This window comes from Ambystoma mexicanum, chromosome 2q, assembly GCF_040938575.1.
Source record: "Ambystoma mexicanum isolate Mex_15411 chromosome 2q, UKY_AmexF1_1, whole genome shotgun sequence".
Taxonomy (NCBI): Eukaryota; Metazoa; Chordata; class Amphibia; order Caudata; family Ambystomatidae; genus Ambystoma; species Ambystoma mexicanum.
In genome coordinates, this window is record NC_090924.1 from 1,487,811,908 (window position 1) to 1,487,836,908 (window position 25,001).

At 46.1% G+C, this 25,001-nt stretch overlaps 1 protein-coding gene across 1 annotated transcript in view; it reads left to right on the forward strand.

The window, feature by feature from the left end:
- The window catches only part of LOC138570313 (zinc finger protein 615-like), a 37,110-nt gene extending 14,762 nt beyond the window's left edge, over positions 1 to 22,348 (forward strand). Inside the window, exons 2-3 of the mRNA XM_069649095.1 lie at positions 16,500 to 16,621; positions 17,327 to 22,348. Of these exons, the coding sequence (XP_069505196.1) occupies positions 18,039 to 19,379 (1,341 nt within the window). The 5' untranslated portion in view covers positions 16,500 to 16,621; positions 17,327 to 18,038 and the 3' untranslated portion in view covers positions 19,380 to 22,348. The remainder of the gene's footprint in view (positions 1 to 16,499; positions 16,622 to 17,326) is intronic.
- The last annotated feature ends 2,653 nt before the right edge of the window (positions 22,349 to 25,001 follow it).

Genomic DNA, 25,001 nt, shown 5'->3' on the forward strand with positions numbered 1-25,001 from the left:
CTTTATAGAAGATTAGGAGTCATACGTTTCCCCTGTTTTGACTAATAAGTGAGAGTGCATGGTCATGCTGATGAGATGCATGAGTGATGCCGTGCTTTATAGAAGATTAGAAGTCATATGTTTCCCCTGAGGTGACTAATTCGTGAGAGTGCAGGGTCATGCTGATGAGGTGCATGAGTGATGCTGTGCTTTATAGAAGATTAGGAGTCATACGTTTCCCCTGTTGTGACTAATACGTGAGAGTGCAGGGTCATCCTGATGAGGTGCATGAGTGATGCCATGCCTTATAGAAGATTAGAAGTCATACGTTTCCCCTGAGGTGACTAACACGTGAGAGTGCAGGGTCATGCTGATGAGGTGCATGAGTGATGCCGTGCTTTATAAAAGATTAGGAGGCATATGCTTCCCCTGTTGTGACTGATACGTGAGAGTGCAGGGTCATGCTAATGAGGTGCATGAGTGATGCCGTGCTTTATAGAAGATTAGGAGTCATACGCTTCCCCTGTTGTGACTAATACGTGACAGTGCAGGGTAATGCTGATGAGGTGCATGAGTGATGCTGTGCTTTATAGAAGATTAGGAGTCATACTCTTCCCCTGTTGTGACTAATATGTGAGAGTGCAGGGTCATGCTGATGAATTGCATGAGTGATGCAGTGCTTTATAGAAGATTAGGGGGCATACGCTTCCCCTGAGGTGACTAATACGTGAGAGTGCAGGGTCATGCTGATGAGATGCATGAGTGATGCTGTGCTTTATAGATGGTTAGGAGTCATAAGCTTCCCCTGTTGTGACTAATATGTGAGAGTGCAGGGTCATCCTGATGAGGTGCATGAGTGATGCCGTGCTTTATAGAAGATTAGGAGTCATACGCTTCCCCTGTTGTGACTAATACGTGAGAGTGCAGGGTAATGCTGATGAGATGCATGAGTGATGCCGTGCTTTATAGAAGATTAGGAGTCATACACTTCCCCTGTTGTGACTAATACGTGAGAGTGCAAGGTAATGCTCATGAGGTGCATGAGTGATGCCGTGCTTTATAGAAGATTAGGAGTCATACGCTTCCCCTGTTTTGACTAATAAGTGAGAGTGCAGGGTCATCCTGATGAGGTGCATGAGTGATGCCGTGTTTTATAGAAGATTAGAAGTCATACGTTTCCCCTGAGGTGACTAATACGTGAGAGTGCAGGGTCATGCTGATGAGGTGCATGAGTGATGCCGTGCTTTATAGAAGATTAGAAATCATACACTTCCCCTGTTGTGACTAATACGTGAGAGTGCAGGGTCATGCTGATGAGGTGCATGAGTGATGCCGTGCTTTATAGAAGATTAGGAGGCATACGCTTCCCCTGTTGTGACTAATACGTGAGAGTGCAGGGTCATGCTGATGAGATGCATGAGTGATGCCGTGCTTTATAGAAGATTAGGAGTCATACGCTTCCCCTTTTGTGACTAATACGTGAGAGTGCAGGGTCATGCTGATGAGGTGCATGAGTGATGGCGTGCTTTATAGATGATTAGGAGTCATACGTTTCCCCTGCTGTGACTAATACGTGAGAGTGCAGGGTCATCCTGATGAGGTGCATGAGTGATGCCGTGCTTTATAGAAGATTAGGAGTCATACGTTTCCCCTGTTTTGACTAATAAGTGAGAGTGCAGGGTCATGCTGATGAGATGCATGAGTGATGCAGTGCTTTATACAAGATTAGAAGTCATACGTTTCCCCTGAGGTGACTAATACGTGAGAGTGCAGGGTCATGCTGATGAGGTGCATGAGTGATGCCGTGCTTTATAAAAGATTAGGAGGCATACACTTCCCCTGTTGTGACTAATACGTGAGAGTGCAGGGTCATGCTGATGAGGTGCATGAGTGATGCCGTGCTTTATAGATGATTAGGAGTCATACGCTTCCCCTGTTGTGACTAATACGTGAGAGTGCAGGGTCATCCTGATGAGGTGCATGAGTGATGCCGTGCTTTATAGAAGATTAGGAGTCATACGCTTCCCCTGTTGTGACTAATACGTGAGAGTGCGGGGTAATGCTGATGAGATGCATGAGTGATGCCGTGCTTTATAGAAGATTAGGAGTCATACACTTCCCCTGTTGTGACTAATACGTGAGAGTGCAAGGTAATGCTCATGAGGTGCATGAGTGATGCCGTGCTTTATAGAAGATTAGGAGTCATACCCTTCCCCTGTTTTGACTAATACGTGAGAGTGCAGGGTCATGCTGATGAGATGCATGAGTGATTCCGTCCTTTATAGAAGATTAGGAGTCATACCCTTCCCCTGTTGTGACTAATATGTGAGAGTGCAGGGTCATGCTGATGAGGTGCATGAGTGATGCCGTGCTTTATAGAAGATTAGGAGTCATACGTTTCCCCTGAGGTGACTAATACGTGAGAGTGCAGGGTCATGCTGATGAGGTGTATGAGTGATGCCGTGCTTTATAGAAGATTAGGAGTCATACGCTTCCCCTGAGGTGACTAATACGTGAGAGTGCAGGGTCATGCTGATGAGGTGCATGAGTGATGCCGTGCTTTATAGACGATTAGGAGTCATACACTTCCCCTGTTGTGACTAATACGTGAGAATGCAGGGTCATGTTGATGAGGTGCATGAGTGATGCCGTGCTTTATAGAAGATTAGGAGTCATACGCTTCCCCTGTTGTGACTAATAAGTGAGAGTGCAGGGTCATGCTGATGAGGTGCATGAGTGATGCTGTGCTTTATTGAAGATTAGGAGTCATACGCTTCCCCTGTTGTGACTAATACGTGAGAGTGCAGGGTAATGCTGATGAGGTGCATGAGTGATGCCGTGCTTTATAGAAGATTAGGAGTCATACGCTTCCCCTGAGGTGACTAATACGTGAGAGTGCAGGGTCATGCTGATGAGGTGCATGAGTGATGCCGTGCTTTATAGAAGATTAGGAGTCATACGCTTCCCCTGTTGTGACTAATACGTGAGAGTGCAGGGTAATGCTGATGAGGTGCATGAGTGATGCCGTGCTTTATAGAAGATTAGGAGTCATACGCTTCCCCTGTTGTGACTAATAAGTGAGAGTGCAGGGTCATGCTGATGAGATGCATGAGTGATGCTGTGCTTTATAGAATATTAGGAGTCATACGCTTCCCCTGTTGTGACTAATACGTGAAAGTGCGGGGTAATGCTGATGAGATGCATGAGTGATGCCGTGCTTTATAGAAGATTAGGAGTCATACACTTCCCCTGTTGTGACTAATACGTGAGAGTGCAAAGTAATGCTCATGAGGTGCATGAGTGATGCCGTGCTTTATAGAAGATTACGAGTCATATGCTTCCCCTGTTTTGACTAATAAGTGAGAGTGCAGGGTCTTCCTGATGAGGTGCATGAGTGATGCCATGCTTTATAGAAGATTAGGAGTCATACGCTTCCCCTGTTGTGGCTAATACGTGAGAGTGCAGGGTAATGCTGATGAGGTGCATGAGTGATGCCGTGCTTTATAGAAGATTAGAAGTCATACTCTTCCCCTGTTGTGACTAATACGTGAGAGTGCAGGGTCATGCTGATGAGGTGCATGAGTGATGCCGTGCTTTATAGAAGATTAGGAGGCATACGCTTCCCCTGTTGTGACTAATTCGTGAGAGTGCAGGGTCATGCTGATGAGATGCATGAGTGATGCCGTGCTTTATAGATGATTAGGAGTCATACGCTTCCCCTGTTGTGACTAATACGTGAGAGTGCAGGGTCATGCTGATGAGGTGCATGAGTGATGCCGTGCTTTATAGATGATTAGGAGTCATACGCTTCCCCTGCTGTGACTAATACGTGAGAGTGCAGGGTCATCCTGATGAGGTGCATGAGTGATGCCGTGCTTTATACAAGATTAGGAGTCATACGTTTCCCCTGAGGTGACTAATACGTGAGAGTGCAGGGTCATGCTGATGAGGTGCATGGGTGATGTCGTGCTTTATAGACGATTAGGAGTCATACCCTTCCCCTGTTTTGACTAATACGTGAGAGTGCAGGGTCATGCTGATGAGATGCATGAGCGATGCCGTGCTTTATAGAAGATTAGGAGTCATACCCTTCCCCTGTTGTGACTAATACGTGAGATTGCAGGGTCATGCTGATGAGGTGCATGAGTGATGCCGTGCTTTACAGAAGATTAGGAGTCATACGTTTCCCCTGAGGTGACTAATACGTGAGAGTGCAGGGTCATGCTGATGAGATGCATGAGTGATGCCGTGCTTTATAGAAGATTAGGAGTCATACGCTTCCCCTTTTGTGACTAATACGTGAAAGTGCAGGGTCATGCTGATGAGGTGCATGAGTGATGCCGTGCTTTATAGATGATTAGGAGTCATACGCTTCCCCTGCTGTGACTAATACGTGAGAGTGCATTGTCATCCTGATGAGGTGCATGAGTGATGCCGTGCTTTATAGAAGATTAGGAGTCATACGTTTCCCCTGTTTTGACTAATAAGTGAGAGTGCAGGGTCATGCTGATGAGATGCATGAGTGATGCCGTGCTTTATAGAAGATTAGAAGTCATACGTTTCCCCTGAGGTGACTAATACGTGAGAGTGCAGGGTCATGCTGATGAGGTGCATGAGTGATGCCGTGCTTTATAGAAGATTAGGAGTCATACGTTTCCCCTGTTGTGACTAATACGTGAGAGTGCAGGGTCATGCTGATGAGGTGCATGAGTGATGCCGTGCTTTATAGAAGATTAGGAGTCATACGCTTCCCCTGAGGTGACTAATACGTGAGAGTGCAGGGTCATGCTGATGAGGTGCATGAGTGATGCCGTGCTTTATAGAAGATTAGGAGTCATACGTTTCCCCTGTTGTGACTAATACATGAGAGTGCAGGGTCATGCTGATGAGATGCATGAGTGATGACGTGCTTTGTAGAAGATTAGGAGTCATACGCTTCCCCTGTTGTGACTAATACGTGAGAGTGCAGGGTCATGCCGATGAGGTGCATGAGTGATGCCGTGCTTTATAGAAGATTAGGAGTCATACGCTTCCCCTGTTGTGACTAATACGTGAGAGTGCAGGGTCATGCCGATGAGGTGCATGAGTGATGCCGTGCTTTGTAGAAGATTAGGAGTCATACACTTCCCCTGTTGTGACTAATATGTGAGAGTGCAGGGTCATGCTGATGAGATGCATGAGTGATGCCGTGCTTTATAGAAGATTAGGAGTCATACCCTTCCCCTGTTGTGACTAATGCGTGAGAGTGCAGGGTCATGCTGATGAGATGCATGAGTGATGCCGTGCTTTATAGAAGATTAGGAGTCATACCCTTCCCCTGTTGTGACTAATGCGTGAGAGTGCAGGGTCATGCTGATGAGGTGCATGAGTGATGCCGTGCTTTATAGAAGATTAGGAGTCATACGTTTCCCCTGAGGTGACTAATACGTGAGAGTGCAGGGTCATGCTGATGAGGTGCATGAGTGATGCGGTGCTTTATAGACGATTAGGAGTCATACGCTTCCCATGTTGTGACTAATACGTGAGAGTGCAGGGTAATGCTGATGAGGTGCATGAGTGATGCCGTTCTTTATAGAAGATTAGGAGTCATATGCTTCCCCTGTTTTGACTAATACGTGAGAGTGCAGGGTCATGCTGATGAGGTGCATGAGTGATGCCGTGCTTTATAGAAGATTAGGAGTCATACGTTTCCCCTGAGGTGATTAATACGTGAGAGTGCAGGGTCATGCTGATGAGGTGCATGAGTGATGCCGTGCTTTATAGAAGATTAGGAGTCATACGCTTCCCCTGTTGTGACTAATACGTGAGAGTGCAGGGTAATGCTGATGAGGTGCATGAGTGATGCCATGCTTTATAGAAGATTAGGAGTCATACGCTTCCCTTGTTGTGACTAATATGTGAGAGTGCAGGGTCATGCTGATGAGATGCATGAGTGATGCTGTGCTTTATAGAAGATTAGGAGTCATACATTTTCCCTGTTGTGACTAATAAGTGAGAGTGCAGGGTCATGCTGATGAGATGCATGTGTGATGCCATGCTTTATAGAAGATTAGGAGTCATACGCTTCCCCTGTTGTGACTAATACGTGAGAGTGCAGGGTCATGCTGATGAGGTGCATGAGTGATGCTGTGCTTTATAGAAGATTAGGAGGCATACGCTTCCCCCGTTTTGACTAATACGTGAGAGTGCAGGGTCATCCTGATGAGGTGCATGAGTGATGCCATGCCTTATAGAAGATTAGAAGTCATACGTTTCCCCTGAGGTGACTAATACGTGAGAGTGCAGGGTCATGCTGATGAGGTGCATGAGTGATGCCGTGCTTTATAAAAGATTAGGAGGCATACGCTTCCCCTGTTGTGACTGATATGTGAGAGTGCAGGGTCATGCTGATGAGGTGCATGAGTGATGCTGTGCTTTATAGAAGATTAGGAGTCATACGCTTCCCCTGAGGTGACTAATACGTGAGAGTGCAGGGTCATGCTGATGAGGTGCATGAGTGATGCCGTGCTTTATAGAAGATTAGGAGTCATACGCTTCCCCTGTTGTGACTAATACGTGACAGTGCAGGGTAATGCTGATGAGGTGCATGAGTGATGCTGTGCTTTATAGAAGATTAGGAGTCATACGCTTCCCCTGTTGTGACTAATATGTGAGAGTGCAGGGTCATGCTGATGAATTGCATGAGTGATGCAGTGCTTTATAGAAGATTAGGGGGCATACGCTTCCCCTGAGGTGACTAATACGTGAGAGTGCAGGGTCATGCTGATGAGATGCATGAGTGATGCTGTGCTTTATAGATGATTAGGAGTCATAAGCTTCCCCTGTTGTGACTAATACGTGAGAGTGCAGGGTCATCCTGATGAGGTGCATGAGTGATGCCGTGCTTTATAGAAGATTAGGAGTCATACGCTTCCCCTGTTGTGACTAATACGTGAGAGTGCAGGGTAATGCTGATGAGATGCATGAGTGATGCCGTGCTTTATAGAAGATTAGGAGTCATACACTTCCCCTGTTGTGACTAATACGTGAGAGTGCAAGGTCATGCTGATGAGGTGCATGAGTGATGCCGTGCTTTATAGAAGATTAGAAATCATACACTTCCCCTGTTGTGACTAATACGTGAGAGTGCGGGGTCATGCTGATGAGGTGCATGAGTGATGCCGTGCTTTATAGAAGATTAGGAGGCATACGCTTCCCCTGTTGTGACTAATACGTGAGAGTGCAGGGTCATGCTGATGTGATGCATGAGTGATGCCGTGCTTTATAGAAGATTAGGAGTCATACGCTTCCCCTTTTGTGACTAATACGTGAGAGTGCAGGGTCATGCTGATGAGGTGCATGAGTGATGCCGTGCTTTATAGATGATTAGGAGTCATACGTTTCCCCTGTTTTGACTAATAAGTGAGAGTGCAGGGTCATGCTGATGAGATGCATGAGTGATGCAGTGCTTTATAGAAGATTAGAAGTCATACGTTTCCCCTGAGGTGACTAATACGTGAGAGTGCAGGGTCATGCTGATGAGATGCATGAGTGATGCCGTGCTTTATAGAAGATTAGGAGGCATACGCTTCCCCTGTTTTGACTAATACGTGAGAGTGCAGGGTCATGCTGATGAGGTGCATGAGTGATGCCGTGCTTTATAGAAGATTAGGAGGCATACGATTCCCCTGTTGTGACTAATACGTGAGAGTGCAGGGTCATGCTGATGAGATGCATGAGTGATGCCGTGCTTTATAGAAGATTAGGAGTCATACGCTTCCCCTTTTGTGACTAATACGTGAGAGTGCAGGGTCATGCTGATGAGGTGCATGAGTGATGCCGTGCTTTATAGAAGATTAGAAGTCATACGTTTCCCCTGAGGTGACTAATACGTGAGAGTGCAGGGTCATGCTGATGAGGTGCATGAGTGATGCCGTGCTTTATAGAAGATTAGAAATCATACACTTCCCCTTTGTGACTAATACGTGAGAGTGCAGGGTCATGCTGATGAGGTGCATGAGTGATGCCGTGCTTTATAGAAGATTAGGAGGCATACGCTTCCCCTGTTGTGACTAATACATCAGAGTGCAGGGTCATGTTGATGAGGTGCATGAGTGATGCCGTGCTTTATAGAAGATTAGGAGTCATACGCTTCCCCTGTTGTGACTAATAAGTGAGAGTGCAGGGTCATGCTGATGAGGTGCATGAGTGATGCTGTGCTTTATTGAAGATTAGGAGTCATACGCTTCCCCTGTTGTGACTAATACGTGAGAGTGCAGGGTCATGCTGATGAGGTGCATGAGTGATGCCGTGCTTTATAGAAGATTAGGAGTCATACGCTTCCCCTGAGGTGACTAATACGTGAGAGTGCAGGGTCATGCTGATGAGGTGCATGAGTGATGCCGTGCTTTATAGAAGATTAGGAGTCATACGCTTCCCCTGTTGTGACTAATACGTGAGAGTGCAGGGTAATGCTGATGAGGTGCATGAGTGATGCCGTGCTTTATAGAAGATTAGGAGTCATACGCTTCCCCTGTTGTGAATAATAAGTGAGAGTGCAGGGTCATGCTGATGAGATGCATGAGTGATGCTGTGCTTTATAGAATATTAGGAGTCATACGCTTCCCCTGTTGTGACTAATACGTGAGAGCGCAGGGTCATGCTGATGAGGTGCATGAGTGATGCCGTGCTTTATAGAAGATTAGGGGGCATACTCTTCCCCTGAGGTGACTAATACGTGAGAGTGCAGGGTCATGCTGATGAGATGCTTGAGTGATGCCGTGCTTTATAGATGATTAGGAGTCATACGCTTCCCCTGTTGTGACTAAAACGTGAGAGTGCAAGGTAATGCTCATGAGGTGCATGAGTGATGCCGTGCTTTATAGAAGATTAGGAGTCATACGCTTCCCTTGTTTTGACTAATAAGTGAGAGTGCAGGGTCATCCTGATGAGGTGCATGAGTGATGCCGTGCTTTATAGAAGATTAGAAGTCATACGTTTCCCCTGAGGTGACTAATACGTGAGAGTGCAGGGTCATGCTGATGAGGTGCATGAGTGATGCCGTGCTTTATAGAAGATTAGAAATCATACACTTCCCCTTTGTGACTAATACGTGAGAGTGCAGGGTCATGCTGATGAGGTGCATGAGTGATGCCGTGCTTTATAGAAGATTAGGAGGCATACGCTTCCCCTGTTGTGACTAATACGTGAGAGTGCAGGGTCATGCTGATGTGATGCATGAGTGATGCCATGCTTTATAGAAGATTAGGAGTCATACGCTTCCCCTTTTGTGACTAATACGTGGGAGTGCAGGGTCATGCTGATGATGTGCATGAGTGATGCCGTGCTTTATAGATGATTAGGAGTCATACGTTTCCCCTGCTGTGACTAATACGTGAGAGTGCAGGGTCATCCTGATGAGGTGCATGAGTGATGCCGTGCTTTATAGAAGATTAGGAGTCATACGTTTCCCCTGTTTTGACTAATAAGTGAGAGTGCAGGGTCATGCTGATGAGATGCATGAGTGATGCAGTGCTTTATAGAAGATTAGAAGTCATACGTTTCCCCTGAGGTGACTAATACGTGAGAGTGCAGGGTCATGCTGATGAGATGCATGAGTGATGCCGTGCTTTATAGAAGATTAGGAGGCATACGCTTCCCCTGTTTTGACTAATACGTGAGAGTGCAGGGTCATCCTGATGAGGTGCATGAGTGATGCCATGCCTTATAGAAGGTTAGAAGTCATACGTTTCCCCTGAGGTGACTAATACGTGAGAGTGCAGGGTCATGCTGATGAGGTGCATGAGTGATGCTGTGCTTTATAAAAGATTAGGAGGCATACACTTCCCCTGTTGTGACTAATACGTGAGAGTGCAGGGTCATGCTGATGAGGTGCATGAGTGATGCCGTGCTTTATAGATGATTAGGAGTCATACGCTTCCCCTGTTGTGACTAATACGTGAGAGTGCAGGGTCATCCTGATGAGGTGCATGAGTGATGCCGTGCTTTATAGAAGATTAGGAGTCATACGCTTCCCCTGTTTTGACTAATACGTGAGAGTGCAGGGTCATGCTGATGAGGTGCATGAGTGATGCCGTGCTTTATAGAAGATTAGGAGTCATACGCTTCCCCTGTTGTGACTAATAAGTGAGAGTGCAGGGTCATGCTGATGAGGTGCATGAGTGATGCCATGCTTTATAGAAGATTAGGAGTCATACGCTTCCCCTGTTGTGACTAATAAGTGAGAGTGCAGGGTCATGCTGATGAGGTGCATGAGTGATGCCGTGCTTTATAGAAGATTAGGAGTCATACGCTTCCCCTGTTGTGACTAATACGTGAGAGTGCAGGGTCATGCTGATGAGGTGCATGAGTGATGCCGTGCTTTATAGAAGCTTAGGAGTCATACACTTCCCCTGTTGTGACTAATACGTGAGAGTGCAGGGTCATGTTGATGAGGTGCATGAGTGATGCCGTGCTTTATAGAAGATTAGGAGTCATACGCTTCCCCTGTTGTGACTAATAAGTGAGAGTGCAGGGTCATGCTGATGAGGTGCATGAGTGATGCTGTGCTTTATTGAAGATTAGGAGTCATACGCTTCCCCTGTTGTGACTAATACGTGAGAGTGCAGGGTCATGCTGATGAGGTGCATGAGTGATGCCGTGCTTTATAGAAGATTAGGAGTCATACGCTTCCCCTGAGGTGACTAATACGTGAGAGTGCAGGGTCATGCTGATGAGGTGCATGAGTGATGCCGTGCTTTATAGAAGATTAGGAGTCATACGCTTCCCCTGTTGTGACTAATACGTGAGAGTGCAGGGTAATGCTGATGAGGTGCATGAGTGATGCCGTGCTTTATAGAAGATTAGGAGTCATACGCTTCCCCTGTTGTGAATAATAAGTGAGAGTGCAGGGTCATGCTGATGAGATGCATGAGTGATGCCGTGCTTTATAGAATATTAGGAGTCATACGCTTCCCCTGTTGTGACTAATACGTGAGAGCGCAGGGTCCTGCTGATGAGGTGCATGAGTGATGCCGTTCTTTATAGAAGATTAGGGGGCATACTCTTCCCCTGAGGTGACTAATACGTGAGAGTGCAGGGTCATGCTGATGAGATGCATGAGTGATGCCGTGCTTTATAGATGATTAGGAGTCATACGCTTCCCCTGTTGTGACTAATACGTGAGAGTGCAAGGTAATGCTCATGAGGTGCATGAGTGATGCCGTGCTTTATAGAAGATTAGGAGTCATACTCTTCCCCTGTTTTGACTAATAAGTGAGAGTGCAGGGTCATCCTGATGAGGTGCATGAGTGATGCCGTGCTTTATAGAAGATTAGAAGTCATACGTTTCCCCTGAGGTGACTAATACGTGAGAGTGCAGGGTCATGCTGATGAGGTGCATGAGTGATGCCGTGCTTTATAGAAGATTAGAAATCATACACTTCCCCTTTGTGACTAATACGTGAGAGTGCAGGGTCATGCTGATGAGGTGCATGAGTGATGCCGTGCTTTATAGAAGATTAGGAGGCATACGATTCCCCTTTTATGACTAATACGTGAGAGTGCAGGGTCATGCTGATGAGATGCATGAGTGATGCCGTGCTTTATAGAAGATTAGGAGTCATACGCTTCCCCTTTTGTGACTAATACGTGAGAGTGCAGGGTCATGCTGATGAGGTGCATGAGTGATGCCGTGCTTTATAGAAGATTAGAAGTCATACGTTTCCCCTGAGGTGACTAATACGTGAGAGTGCAGGGTCATGCTGATGAGGTGCATGAGTGATGCCGTGCTTTATAGAAGATTAGAAATCATACACTTCCCCTTTGTGACTAATAAGTGAGAGTGCAGGGTCATGCTGATGAGGTGCATGAGTGATGCCGTGCTTTATAGAAGATTAGGAGGCATACGCTTCCCCTGTTGTGACTAATACATGAGAGTGCAGGGTCATGTTGATGAGGTGCATGAGTGATGCCGTGCTTTATAGAAGATTAGGAGTCATACGCTTCCCCTGTTGTGACTAATAAGTGAGAGTGCAGGGTCATGCTGATGAGGTGCATGAGTGATGCTGTGCTTTATTGAAGATTAGGAGTCATACGCTTCCCCTGTTGTGACTAATACGTGAGAGTGCAGGGTCATGCTGATGAGGTGCATGAGTGATGCCGTGCTTTATAGAAGGTTAGGAGTCATACGCTTCCCCTGAGGTGACTAATACGTGAGAGTGCAGGGTCATGCTGATGAGGTGCATGAGTGATGCCTTGCTTTATAGAAGATTAGGAGTCATACGCTTCCCCTGTTGTGACTAATACGTGAGAGTGCAGGGTAATGCTGATGAGGTGCATGAGTGATGCCGTGCTTTATAGAAGATTAGGAGTCATACGCTTCCCCTGTTGTGAATAATAAGTGAGAGTGCAGGGTCATGCTGATGAGATGCATGAGTGATGCAGTGCTTTATAGAAGATTAGGAGTCATACGCTTCCCCTGTTGTGACTAATACGTGAGAGTGCAGGGTCATGCTGATGAGATGCATGAGTGATGCCGTGCTTTATAGAATATTAGGAGTCATACGCTTCCCCTGTTGTGACTAATACGTGAGAGCGCAGGGTCATTCTGATGAGGTGCATGAGTGATGCCGTTCTTTATAGAAGATTAGGGGGCATACTCTTCCCCTGAGGTGACTAATACGTGAGAGTGCAGGGTCATGCTGATGAGATGCATGAGTGATGCCGTGCTTTATAGATGATTAGGAGTCATACGCTTCCCCTGTTGTGACTAATACGTGAGAGTGCAAGGTAATGCTCATGAGGTGCATGAGTGATGCCGTGCTTTATAGAAGATTAGGAGTCATACGCTTCCCCTGTTTTGACTAATAAGTGAGAGTGCAGGGTCATGCTGATGAGATGCATGAGTGATGCAGTGCTTTATAGAAGATTAGAAGTCATACGTTTCCCCTGAGGTGACTAATACGTGAGAGTGCAGGGTCATGCTGATGAGATGCATGAGTGATGCCGTGCTTTATAGAAGATTAGGAGTCATACGCTTCCCCTTTTGTGACTAATACGTGAGAGTGCAGGGTCATGCTGATGAGGTGCATGAGTGATGCCGTGCTTTATAGATGATTAGGAGTCATACGCTTCCCCTGCTGTGACTAATACGTGAGAGTGCAGGGTCATCCTGATGAGGTGCGTGAGTGATGCCGTGCTTTATAGAAGATTAGGAGTCATACGTTTCCCCTGTTTTGACTAATAAGTGAGAGTGCAGGGTCATGCTGATGAGATGCATGAGTGATGCCGTGCTTTATAGAAGATTAGAAGTCATACGTTTCCCCTGAGGTGACTAATACGTGAGAGTGCAGGGTCATCCTGATGAGGTGCATGAGTGATGCCATGCCTTATAGAAGATTAGAAGTCATACGTTTCCCCTGAGGTGACTAATACGTGAGAGTGCAGGGTCATGCTGATGAGGTGCATGAGTGATGCCTTGCTTTATAAAAGATTAGGAGGCATACGCTTCCCCTGTTGTGACTGATACGTGAGAGTGCAGGGTCATGCTGATGAGGTGCATGAGTGATGCTGTGCTTTATAGAAGATTAGGAGTCATACGCTTCCCCTGAGGTGACTAATACGTGAGAGTGCAGGGTCATGCTAATGAGGTGCATGAGTGATGCCGTGCTTTATAGAAGATTAGGAGTCATACGCTTCCCCTGTTGTGACTAATACGTGACAGTGCAGGGTAATGCTGATGAGGTGCATGAGTGATGCTGTGCTTTATAAAAGATTAGGAGTCATACGCTTCCCCTGTTGTGACTAATATGTGAGAGTGCAGGGTCATGCTGATGAATTGCATGAGTGATGCAGTGCTTTATAGAAGATTAGGGGGCATACGCTTCCCCTGAGGTGACTAATACGTGAGAGTGCAGGGTCATGCTGATGAGATGCATGAGTGATGCTGTGCTTTATAGATGATTAGGAGTCATAAGCTTCCCCTGTTGTTACTAATACGTGAGAGTGCAGGGTCATCCTGATGAGGTGCATGAGTGATGCCGTGCTTTATAGAAGATTAGGAGTCATACGCTTCCCCTGTTGTGACTAATACGTGAGAGTGCAGGGTCATGCTGATGAGATGCATGAGTGATGCTGTGCTTTATAGAAGATTAGGGGGCATACGCTTCCCCTGAGGTGACTAATACGTGAGAGTGCAGGGTCATGCTGATGAGATGCATGAGTGATGCTGTGCTTTATAGATGATTAGGAGTCATAAGCTTCCCCTGTTGTTACTAATACGTGAGAGTGCAGGGTCATCCTGATGAGGTGCATGAGTGATGCCGTGCTTTATAGAAGATTAGGAGTCATACGCTTCCCCTGTTGTGACTAATACGTGAGAGTGCAGGGTCATGCTGATGAGATGCATGAGTGATGCTGTGCTTTATAGAATATTAGGAGTCATACGCTTCCCCTGTTGTGACTAATACGTGAGAGTGCGGGGTAATGCTGATGAGATGCATGAGTGATGCCGTGCTTTATAGAAGATTAGGAGTCATACGCTTCCCCTGTTTTGACTAATAAGTGAGAGTGCAGGGTCATCCTGATGAGGTGCATGAGTGATGCCGTGCTTTATAGAAGATTAGAAGTCATACGTTTCCCCTGAGGTGACTAATACGTGAGAGTGCAGGGTCATGCTGATGAGGTGCATGAGTGATGCCGTGCTTTATAGAAGATTAGAAATCATACACTTCCCCTGTTGTGACTAATACGTGAGAGTGCAGGGTCATGCTGATGAGGTGCATGAGTGATGCCGTGCTTTATAGAAGATTAGGAGGCATACGCTTCCCCTGTTGTGACTAATACGTGAGAGTGCAGGGTCATGCTGATGAGATGCATGAGTGATGCCGTGCTTTATAGAAGATTAGGAGTCATACGCTTTCCCTTTTGTGACTAATACGTGAGAGTGCAGGGTCATGCTGATGAGGTGCATGAGTGATGACGTGCTTTATAGATGATTAGGAGTCATACGTTTCCCCTGCTGTGACTAATACGTGAGAGTGCAGGGTCATCCTGATGAGGTGCATGAGTGATGCCGTGCTTTATAGAAGATTAGGAGTCATACGTTTCCCCTGTTTTGACTAATAAGTGAGAGTGCAGGGTCATGCTGATGAGATGCATGAGTGATGTAGTGCTTTATAGAAGATTAGAAGTCATACGTTTCCCCTGAGGTGACTAATACGTGAGAGTGCAGGGTCATGCTGATGAGGTGCATGAGTGATGCCGTGCTTTATAGAAGATTAGGAGTCATACATTTTCCCTGTTGTGACTAATAAGTGAGAGTGCAGGGTCATGCTGATGAGATGCATGAGTGATGCCGTGCTTTATAGAAGATTAGGAGGCATACGCTTCCCCTGTTGTGACTAATAAGTGAGAGTGCAGGGTCATGCTGATGAGATGCATGAGTGATGCTGTGCTTTATAGAAGATTAGGAGTCATACGTTTCCCCTGTTGTGACTAATACGTGAGAGTGCGGGGTCATGCCGATGAGGTGCATGAGTGATGCCGTGCTTTATAGAAGATTAGGAGTCATACGTTTCCCCTGTTGTGACTAATACGTGAGAGTGCAGGGTCATGCCGATGAGATGCATGAGTGATGATGTGCTTTATAGAAGAGCAGGAGTCATACACTTCCCCTGTAGTGACTAATACGTGAGAGTGCAAGGTCATGCTAATGAAGTGCATGAGTGATGCCGTGCTTTATAGAAGATTAGAAGTCATACGTTTCCCCTGTTGTGACTAATACGTGAGAGTGCAGGGTCATGATGATGAGGTGCATGAGTGATGCCGTGCTTTATAGAAGATTAGGAGTCATACGCTTCCCCTGTTGTGACTAATAAGTGAGAGTGCAGGGTCATGCTGATGAGGTGCATGAGTGATGCCTTGCTTTATAGAATATTAGAAGTCATACGTTTCCCCTAAGGTGACTAATACGTGAGAGTGCAGGGTAATGCTGATGAGGTGCATGAGTGATGCCGTGCTTTATAGAAGATTAGGAGTCATACGTTTCCCCTGTTGTGACTAATACGTGAGAGTGCAGGGTCATGCTGATGAGGTGCATGAGTGATGCCGTGCTTTATAGAAGATTAGGAGTCCTACGTTTCCCCTGTTGTGACTAATACGTGAGAGTGCAGGGTCATGGCGATGAGGTGCATGAGTGATGCCGTGCTTTATAGAAGATTAGGAGTCATACGTTTCCCCTGAGGTGACTAATACGTGAGAGTGTAGGGTCATGCTGATGAGGTGCATGAGTGATGCTATGCTTTATAGAAGATTAGGAGGCATACGCTTCCCCTGTTGTGACTAATAAGTGAGAGTGCAGGGTCATGCTGATGAGATGCATGAGTGATGCTGTGCTTTATAGAAGATTAGGAGTCATGCGCTTACCCTGTTGTGACTAATACGTGAGAGTGCTGAGTCATTTGCTTCCATAAATCTGCACTCTGGTTTAAAAATGTACTTTAATGCTTTTACTTTATGCTTGTTTTTTGTATTTCTTGTAGAATGTTGCATATAATTTTGTCCTCTGGAAGACGCAGCCGTTAATGAATAAGTGTGTGTCTTGGCAGACCCTGCAGCGAATTCTGAAGTGCAGTCGACATATCCAACCTATTTCTGACTATGGGTAATACATGTTCTGGACATATTAAGAATCCTGTTTGGCACTGTGCCCATTCTGAAAGTCTATGCCATCCTTTTCCCTCTTTAATTTTGTATTGCTTTCAATAATGCCCTTTGCTGTAGAAGCTGAAACATGTACCCTGACACGGCATCTAAATTATGTTTTAACATGTGACCCATTTAGTCCAAAAAAAGGTCAGCATATTGAGATAGCAGGAGCTCCAGCACATCGATCCTTGAGAGTGGGGAGGAGGGCAGGAGCACTGTGTGTGCACTCCCTCTCTTCCACACTAGCAGAGCATTGCTATGACATCAGAAGCGCATCCAGAGAGCTTTCTGACTTTACTCCCACTCATAACATGGTAGAATGTGTATGCACGGCCCTGATGCTTAAAGTACCCACTAAAAATGTTTGTTCACCCAGTCTGCGTTTTATTCTAGTACTCTTGGGTACTAAAACGGTCTTAATAAGAAAGGATCCTACAGTTCCTCCATCACATATTTTATCATCAGAGAACCGCTACTCTGCCCCCTAGAGTCAATGTCCCCAATAGATGGCGCCCTAGTATTCAAAGTCTTATGAGCTACTATGTGAGTAATTAACTGGTGCACATCACTAATGCTGAGAACCAGTCTGCCTGTTACATGTGAAGCCTGCAATTATGAACACGTTGAAACTAATAGTGTGCATCTCCTTTTATTGTAACAGGTGACGGATGTCGCAGAAATGCAACAACAGTGATTGTTAGATTCTCTGGACTAATGCTGTGAAAAGCGTAATTATTAGAATATGCAATTTCCAATCATCTTAGAATTGTTTAAGTTTAAGGGGTCGGTTGTCCCTTCAGAGTATTCAGGAACTGAGATTGAGAAGCCCATTGGATACCAGATGGCTTCCGTCCATGCAACTCCTTCATGGTAACATCCCGTAACCAAGCTTGTTCTTTCTGTCAATCTTGGGGTAGAGGGGTATCTGGCCCGAAAACGGCAATATATATTGTGTTTGCTATTATTTCTGATAGAACACATGTGAGTGCTGTCTTATACACATTCGAATGTAATGGTCGTATATTTAAAGCATTTTGTGAAATATTTGTAAATGTGAATGGACAAAGTGTATCCTGAATACTTTCATAGCTAGCTCTAGAGGAAAAATAATATTGGTCAACAGAAATGATCTTCAATGAGAAAGCTCATGTGTGCTCTGAATTTGGGAACGGATTCAGTGGGAAGTGTCCTCATAATAAGCACCAGACACAATAAACTGATGAGAAACCTTACACATGCACAGAATATGGGAAACTTTGCCAACTCAAGAACATACTTATTGCCCTCATGAGAACATGTTTGGAAAACCTTATCAGTGAACTGAATTTGAGAATAGTGTATATTTATATGATACAATTGTCTTCCCTCCAAAAATGCATACATGTGAGAAACCTCATGTGTGCACAGAATGTGCGAAAGGGTTTGCTCAGAATCGAGATCTTGCTATTCATCAGAGAACACATACAGATGAGAAACCTCATAAGTGCACTGAATGTGGGAAAGGGTTTGCTCAGAAGGGAGGACTTACTATCCACCAGAGAACACATACAGGTGAGAAACCTCATGTGTGCATTAATTGTGGGAAAGGGTTTGCTCGGAAGGGGAAGCTTACTGTCCACCAGAGAACACATACAGGTGAGAAACCTCATGTGTGCACTGAATGTGGTAAAGTGTTTGCTCAGAAGCGAGATCTTGCTATCCACCAGAGAACACATACAGGTGTGAAACCTCATGAGTGCACTGAATGTGGGAAAGGGTTTGCTCAGAAGGGATCTCTTACTATCCACCAGAGAACACATACAGGTGTGAAACCTCATGAGTGCACTGAATGTGGGAAAGGGTTTGCTCAGAAGGGATCTCTTACTATCCACCAGATAACACACACAGGTGAGAAACCTCATGAGTGCACTGAATGTGGGAAAGTGTTTGCTTGGAAGGCACATCTTATTATCCACCTGAGAACGCATACAGGTGAGAAACCTCATGAGTGCCCTGAATGTGGGAAAGGATTTGCTGGGAAACAAGCACTTACTCGCCACCAAATAACTCATACAGGTGAGAAACCTCATGAGTGCACTGAATGTGGGAAAAGATTTCCGCAGAAGGGGCAGCTTATTCACCACCAGAGAACACATACAGGTGAGAAACCTCATGAGTGCACTGAATGTGGAAAAGGGTTTGCTCAGAAAGGAGGTCTTACTAGCCACCAGAGAACACACACTTTGGAGAAACCTCATGAGTGCAGTGAATGTGGAAAAGGGTTTGCTGCGAAACAAGCGCTTACTCGCCACCAAATCACACATATAGGTGAGAAACCCCATGTGTGCCCTGAATGCGGGACAGGGTTTGCTCATAAGGGACCTCTTATTAGCCACCAGAGAATACATACAAGTGAGAAGCCTCATGTGTGCACTGAATGTGGGAAAGGGTTTGCTCGGAAGGGGTATCTTATTAGCCACCAGAGAAAACATACCGGTGAGAAACCTCATGTGTGCACTGAATGCGGAAAAGGGTTTGCACAGAAGAGACTTCTTATTTGCCACTGGAAAACACATACAGGTGAGAAACCTCATGTGTGTAATGAATGTGGAAAAGGGTTTGCTCAGAAGGGAGGTCTTGTATACCACCAGAGAACACATACAGGTGAGAATCCTCATGAATGCACTGAACGTGGGAAAGGGTTTGCTCAGAAGGGAGAGCTTACTAGTCACTAGAGAACATATACAGGTGAGAAACCTCATGTAGCACTCGATGTGGGACAGGGTTTGCTCTGAAACAAGTGCTTACACGCCACCAGTGAATACACACAGGTGTGAAACCTCATGAGTGAGTTGGGATGCATATGCAGCGTCCCAATCATGGGATAAGGTTTAGACTGCACAACCTCTATTAGGCAGGAGTGATGAGCAATTCTTAAGCAGTAGTTGTAATTCTTAGTTTAGCTGCATAGCACACATGTTATTTTATAACTTGTTGAAAACATATTGAAAGAAGTATTAGGGGATACATTGCAGAGCAGTAACAGTGTTGAGATGCGAGAGGTAGATCCATGGGGGGGGGTCACGTGGTTGGTAGCTGGCAATTAGGAGCAGGGTGTGTCTTAGCTCATAGAAGATAATATAGAATGTGTAGTATTGTGTATTTAGGGTAGGGTTGGTAATGGATTATGGGCCAGTATAAGTGGTTAGTGGTATTATGGTAATTTAGTATTTAATATAGGCGTTAGTAGAATTAGACTGATAAGCCACGAGAGCAAGGACTCAGCCATTTTGAAGTAGTAGGCCATGGAGCGTTTGTTAACAGAGAATAGTAGGCTGCATTTGGAGTTGGTGTTTGGCCCCTGTAAACTAGAACATTTCTCCTTCCAACAGCGAGTCAGACGGCCATGGTTGACACAGGCAGAGTAGGTACCATGCTGTTATCGGGAGCGATGTTCAACCAAAAAAGCAACTCACAGGAGCCGAGGACGAGATACATTTTAATTAGGTTGGTTTATGCGCAATAGATAATCTTGACACCTGCAAGGCCGAAGCTGGTGAGAACGGGTCAAGGCAGGCCAGAGATGTTAAGGTAGCAAGTCCAAATGATATGATATGGCATTTATAACGTGCCTATACACAAGTGTTTCAAGGTGCGACAAGGTAAGGGAGGGGAAACAGAGGGAGGAAAAAAACAACGATCTTACTAGGCCTAGTGACATTCAGATCGCGCAAGTACAGGGGACAGGGGAGGGGAGAAGTCACAGTCGGGTGGAAGGATGGACAAGTGCAGGACAAGGAACAGGATGCAACAATCAGTGCAGCCAATGGGTGGCAAGTGTGAGTGTTAGAAGTGCAGACACACATCTAATAAGTGCAGGAGAGGGACTGTAGGGTTACATATACAGACCACAAGTGCAGGGTGTGCCAAGAGGCAGTGCAGGTTTGCAGCTGGACAGGCAGGGACCTGGGTCCGAATTCAGAGGGTTGCCAGGTGACCAGTGCATGTATCAGACAGGAGATCAGCAGGAGCGAGGAAGAGAAAAGGCTGAAGCAAAAAGGAAGGTCTTGAGGTGCTTCACAGATGGTTCTGCTCAGGCTTCTGGGAGGCTGTTCCAGTGGGAGGCACCAGCCGAAGAAAGAGATCTGCCCCCAACTTGTTACTTGGAGAAGCGACTGACCCTCAAGGAGATAGAGGTGGAGGAGCGAAGGGCTCTCTGTAGAGAGAGTTGGAGAGATACGATCCCTGGGCTTGATGCCAAGGGCAAGTCTTGCAGTCCTGTTCTGGGTGAGTTGTCAAGGACGCAGAGTAGAGGCAGGTAGATTTAGAAAGAGGCTGTTGCAGCAGTCCAGCCTAGAGAGAACCAGAGCTCTGGAGACAGTGAGCTTCTGGGGGAAAGTGAGGAAAGGAAGAATACCTCTGAGGAGGTGCAGCTGGTATTTTGACTTCTTAGATACGTCCGAGATGAGAGAAGGAGAGTGTGGAGTCGAAGATGACCCCGAGGTTCTTAGCCTCACAGGTAAGAGCAGGAAGAGGCCCAAAGTGGGCAGCCAGAGAGTGACAGGAAAGGAAGGTGCTGGTGAGCCTATGAGGAGGATCTCCGTCTTACTGGCATTAAGTCAGAGATCTTTGGTGGCACACCACTCCTGGATTGCAGACAGACAATTCGAGATGAGCAAGGGAGAAGCAGCTGCAGAGGGGAGCCTGAAAACAAGCTGAGTCATCTGCATAGCACTGATAGTTGGAGCAGAGTGCAGCAAGGCAGTGGGCGAGAGGTGCCAGGTATTGGTCGAACAGCCAAGGAGCAAGATTATACCCCTCGGGAGCATTACAGATAGAGAGATAGAGGAGAGGAAGGACCCAAGTTGGACCTGGGAGGGTCAGTCAGAGAGAAAGGAGGTCAGCCAGGCCAGGGCCTGATCAGTGTATCCCAGGTTATCACAGAGCCAGTTCAGCATTATAGCATGGTTGACAGTATCAAAAGCAGAAGAGAGATTGAGGAGTATGAGGACAGATGAGACTATGCTGCACCCCAAGAGCGATGGCCATCCCATTTGAACTTCAGGTACTGCACTGTTATTAGCAAATACATAAGCAAAATTGATTTCACTGAGTGGGGCATGGTCGCATTTCTTTATAAAGCCACCTGGTTCCACACACCGAAAGGGAGGGTAGCATGCCAAGACAGCGCTGTCTTTCAGTATGGGAGTCGCGGGAGGTGTTACTAATGAATTAAGCTGGAAGGTCAAGAAGACTGTCTGGGGTGCCAACATTTCTGGTCTCGTGAAGGAGCCATTGTTTTACCGAAGGAATGTCTCAGGGAGTTGCATATCAAACGCTGTCTGAGCTGCCTCGACCAATGAAATGAATAGCTAATTGTAAATTACTGCCTGATTAGCAGGGACCAATCGAAGTGGAGTAGATCATGCTGACGACATTATAAAGTCATTTTTAGGGGTTGTGTTTTTATATGAAGATGTAGCCAATAATACAGCAATCTGTATGTAATGTGAATGGTCTTTGTAAAGTTTGACCAACGGGAAACATGGGATAATTATGTATAAGATATGTCAAAACTGAGGTTTACACTCAACATAGCGCTGTAACTGTGTTGGGTGTGTAGAGTGAGTGATTAGTTCAGTTCAAATGCACTGCCTAACGCTCGAAGCCGCATTGCATGTAATAAACTTGTTTGTCTTCCAAAGATGTGCACTCTTATTGCCAGTTGGATTATTGTCTATCTATCTGGTTGTGGGTAACCCTTACAAGTGACTTGAATGTGGGAAAGGGTGTGTTGGGAAGGGATAGCTTACTCGCCACCAGAGAACGCATAAAGGTGAGAAACCTTATGCATGCACTCAATGCAGGAAAGGGTTTGCTCAGAAGGCACATCTTACCATCCACCAGAGAACATACAGGTGAGAAACCTCATGTGTGCACAGAATGTGGAAAACGCTTCATTGTGAACAGTAACATTATTAGGCACCAGATAAAACATACGCACTTAACTATTTCAGTGTAGTGAATGTGGAAAATACTGCAGTATGCAGGATGTTCTCATCTGCCATAGAGAGGACATGTAGGTGTTGAAATCCCCTCTGAAACTGAAGCATCAGAGAGGAGAAGGTGGTTCTTCAAGTGGTCTGAGTTTGGCATGGCTATCTACTAAAACTGCAATCAACTACAGCTGTTCCCAGTTTCTCTTGGCTCACAAATAGTGGCTTAGTATGATTGGTTGAATCACTGCTGCTTGAACGCATCCCTTCTGGAATATTCTAAAAGGAGACTGTCTTTTGTGTCCAGGTACTCATCCTAAAGAGCACTTTGCCTAAGGACCTTGTTCAATTTAATGGCCACCAACATTTTGAAAATATTTAAAGACTCAGTGGTTCAATCAATAACGATGGACCCTCCTTGACCATAGAGATGGTGCCAGAGAACATATACAGATGAGAGCCTGCATTGGTGAAGTGAATGTGGTGTAGGGCAGGCCTCAAGACAACCAGACAAGGACAAAATGCAACCCTCTAGGGAAAAAAGCTTGATATACCCTTTGCAAGGATACACTTTTAATTCTCACAAAAGAAAATACATGCCAGCAGAGGCATTCAAACCCTGCTGCCATGGAGTGCGCCGGTTATTTCAAAGCACATAAGACATTTTAAAGGACAGTGGGCCTCATTATAACCCTAGCGGTAGCTGTGCCCGTAAAACAGGCACTGCTGCTGCCAGAGTTGCATTTTTTCCGGCACCCGTCAATGAGGAACCATCAGGTAATTCCGACATTGCCGGACCCAGTAATTCCTGCATTGCTGGGTGCCAGTGCCTGTCAGTCAGCATTCTCATCTGAGCCCCATAGGGCTCAGTGGGAATGGGGACGTCGGAGGAACCCGCTGGTGCATGCCACATGCTGCGCTTGCAGGTACTGCTCTGCCCGCCAAGCCAGAACTGGCGGGCTGACAGGCGCCCGCGAGCACAGCTCGTAGTATGGCGGTCCTGGAACTACGGTACCGGCATGCTTTCCAGTACCGTAGTTCCTGGACCGCCATGCTTATAATGAGGCCCATTATAGTTCAAAGCAAAGAAGACATTTTAAAGGACATTATCATCGCTTGTGCAGTGTAATCTCATCACCCTCATTGGTTGTCCGCTATATGCATATAGCCTGCTCCTAAGCGGATGCCAGGTGATAGGTTACAGTTCCTTGTGTCGATTTCTTCCATGTGGCCTTCAGCATTGCTCTTTTTTTGGGCACCCACAACACAATTGGTTCATTAATTAAAAAGGCTCCTGTCCCCACATATCAACCATGTGATGTGCAACCGGTAATTAGACATAAGCTCAGTGGATGCTCTCGAGGTCAAAATAGCTCTTTCAAATGCGAGGAGCTTTGTCCGATCCCTGACACACTGGTGCCCTACCATGCCTCCCATCGTTGACCTCAATTTGTTTCTCTCTCCTGACGCACTTTGCAGTACAAATCACAGGGCATCCTGCTAGTGCTCCCCCCTCGGCATGTGCCCCCTCCCCGTGCTGCCCCATCCGAGATCGTCCTTCAGGAACAGGTTCAACCCTGCCCACGCTTTGCTGTTCACATGCCTTACAGATTACATGGTCCTGCAATGTGAAACAATGGAGAGTTATGTCTTAATTGGTGAAATTACCTTCTAGTCTACCGCCTGAGATGGGAAAGGGGATGGGAAAGTGTATTACAGCTATTATTCCCGGTACTGGGTCCTGGATATTCTAGGCCTCACTTCCAAAATGATGGTGGTTCACTAATTTCGTCTATCAGAATACCTGACGTTTATAAACTCTATACTTACTACAAGCTCCTGCATCCTATCGTCCCTTGTGTACAGCTCCCCCCGCTATCTCATGTCATTTACTAACGCTGCTAGCATATTGTTCTCAATTTAAATTGTTTGGGGAGACAGGAGCTTGGTATGCATCCCAGCATTCCCCCCTTTAGTTATTCCTACATTAACTAACCCAGCTGCTATCCTCTGTGCTTCCTCATATCTCCAAGTTACCCTCCTTGGGCACCTAAACCTGACATACACCATGCAAACATTCCCCTGCCTGGGCATACTTTTCTGGAGTACATGTGAGTTAAATACACCCTTCATCCCCTGCCAGGTTGACCCAGTGCTCAGTGTAATTCTCTGGGTCCGGCAGATGGGGTTATCACCATCCACGGAGGGTCAGTACTACACTCAATTCTCACCATATGAGGTTTGTTGAGATCATTGTGTGCAGGGGCTGTGGTGTGGGTTGTTCTGATTGTGCTGAACTGGTGGTTGGCGCTATCACGAGGTGTGCTTTAGGAGCCACAAGAATGGCTGAATGCAGGGTGG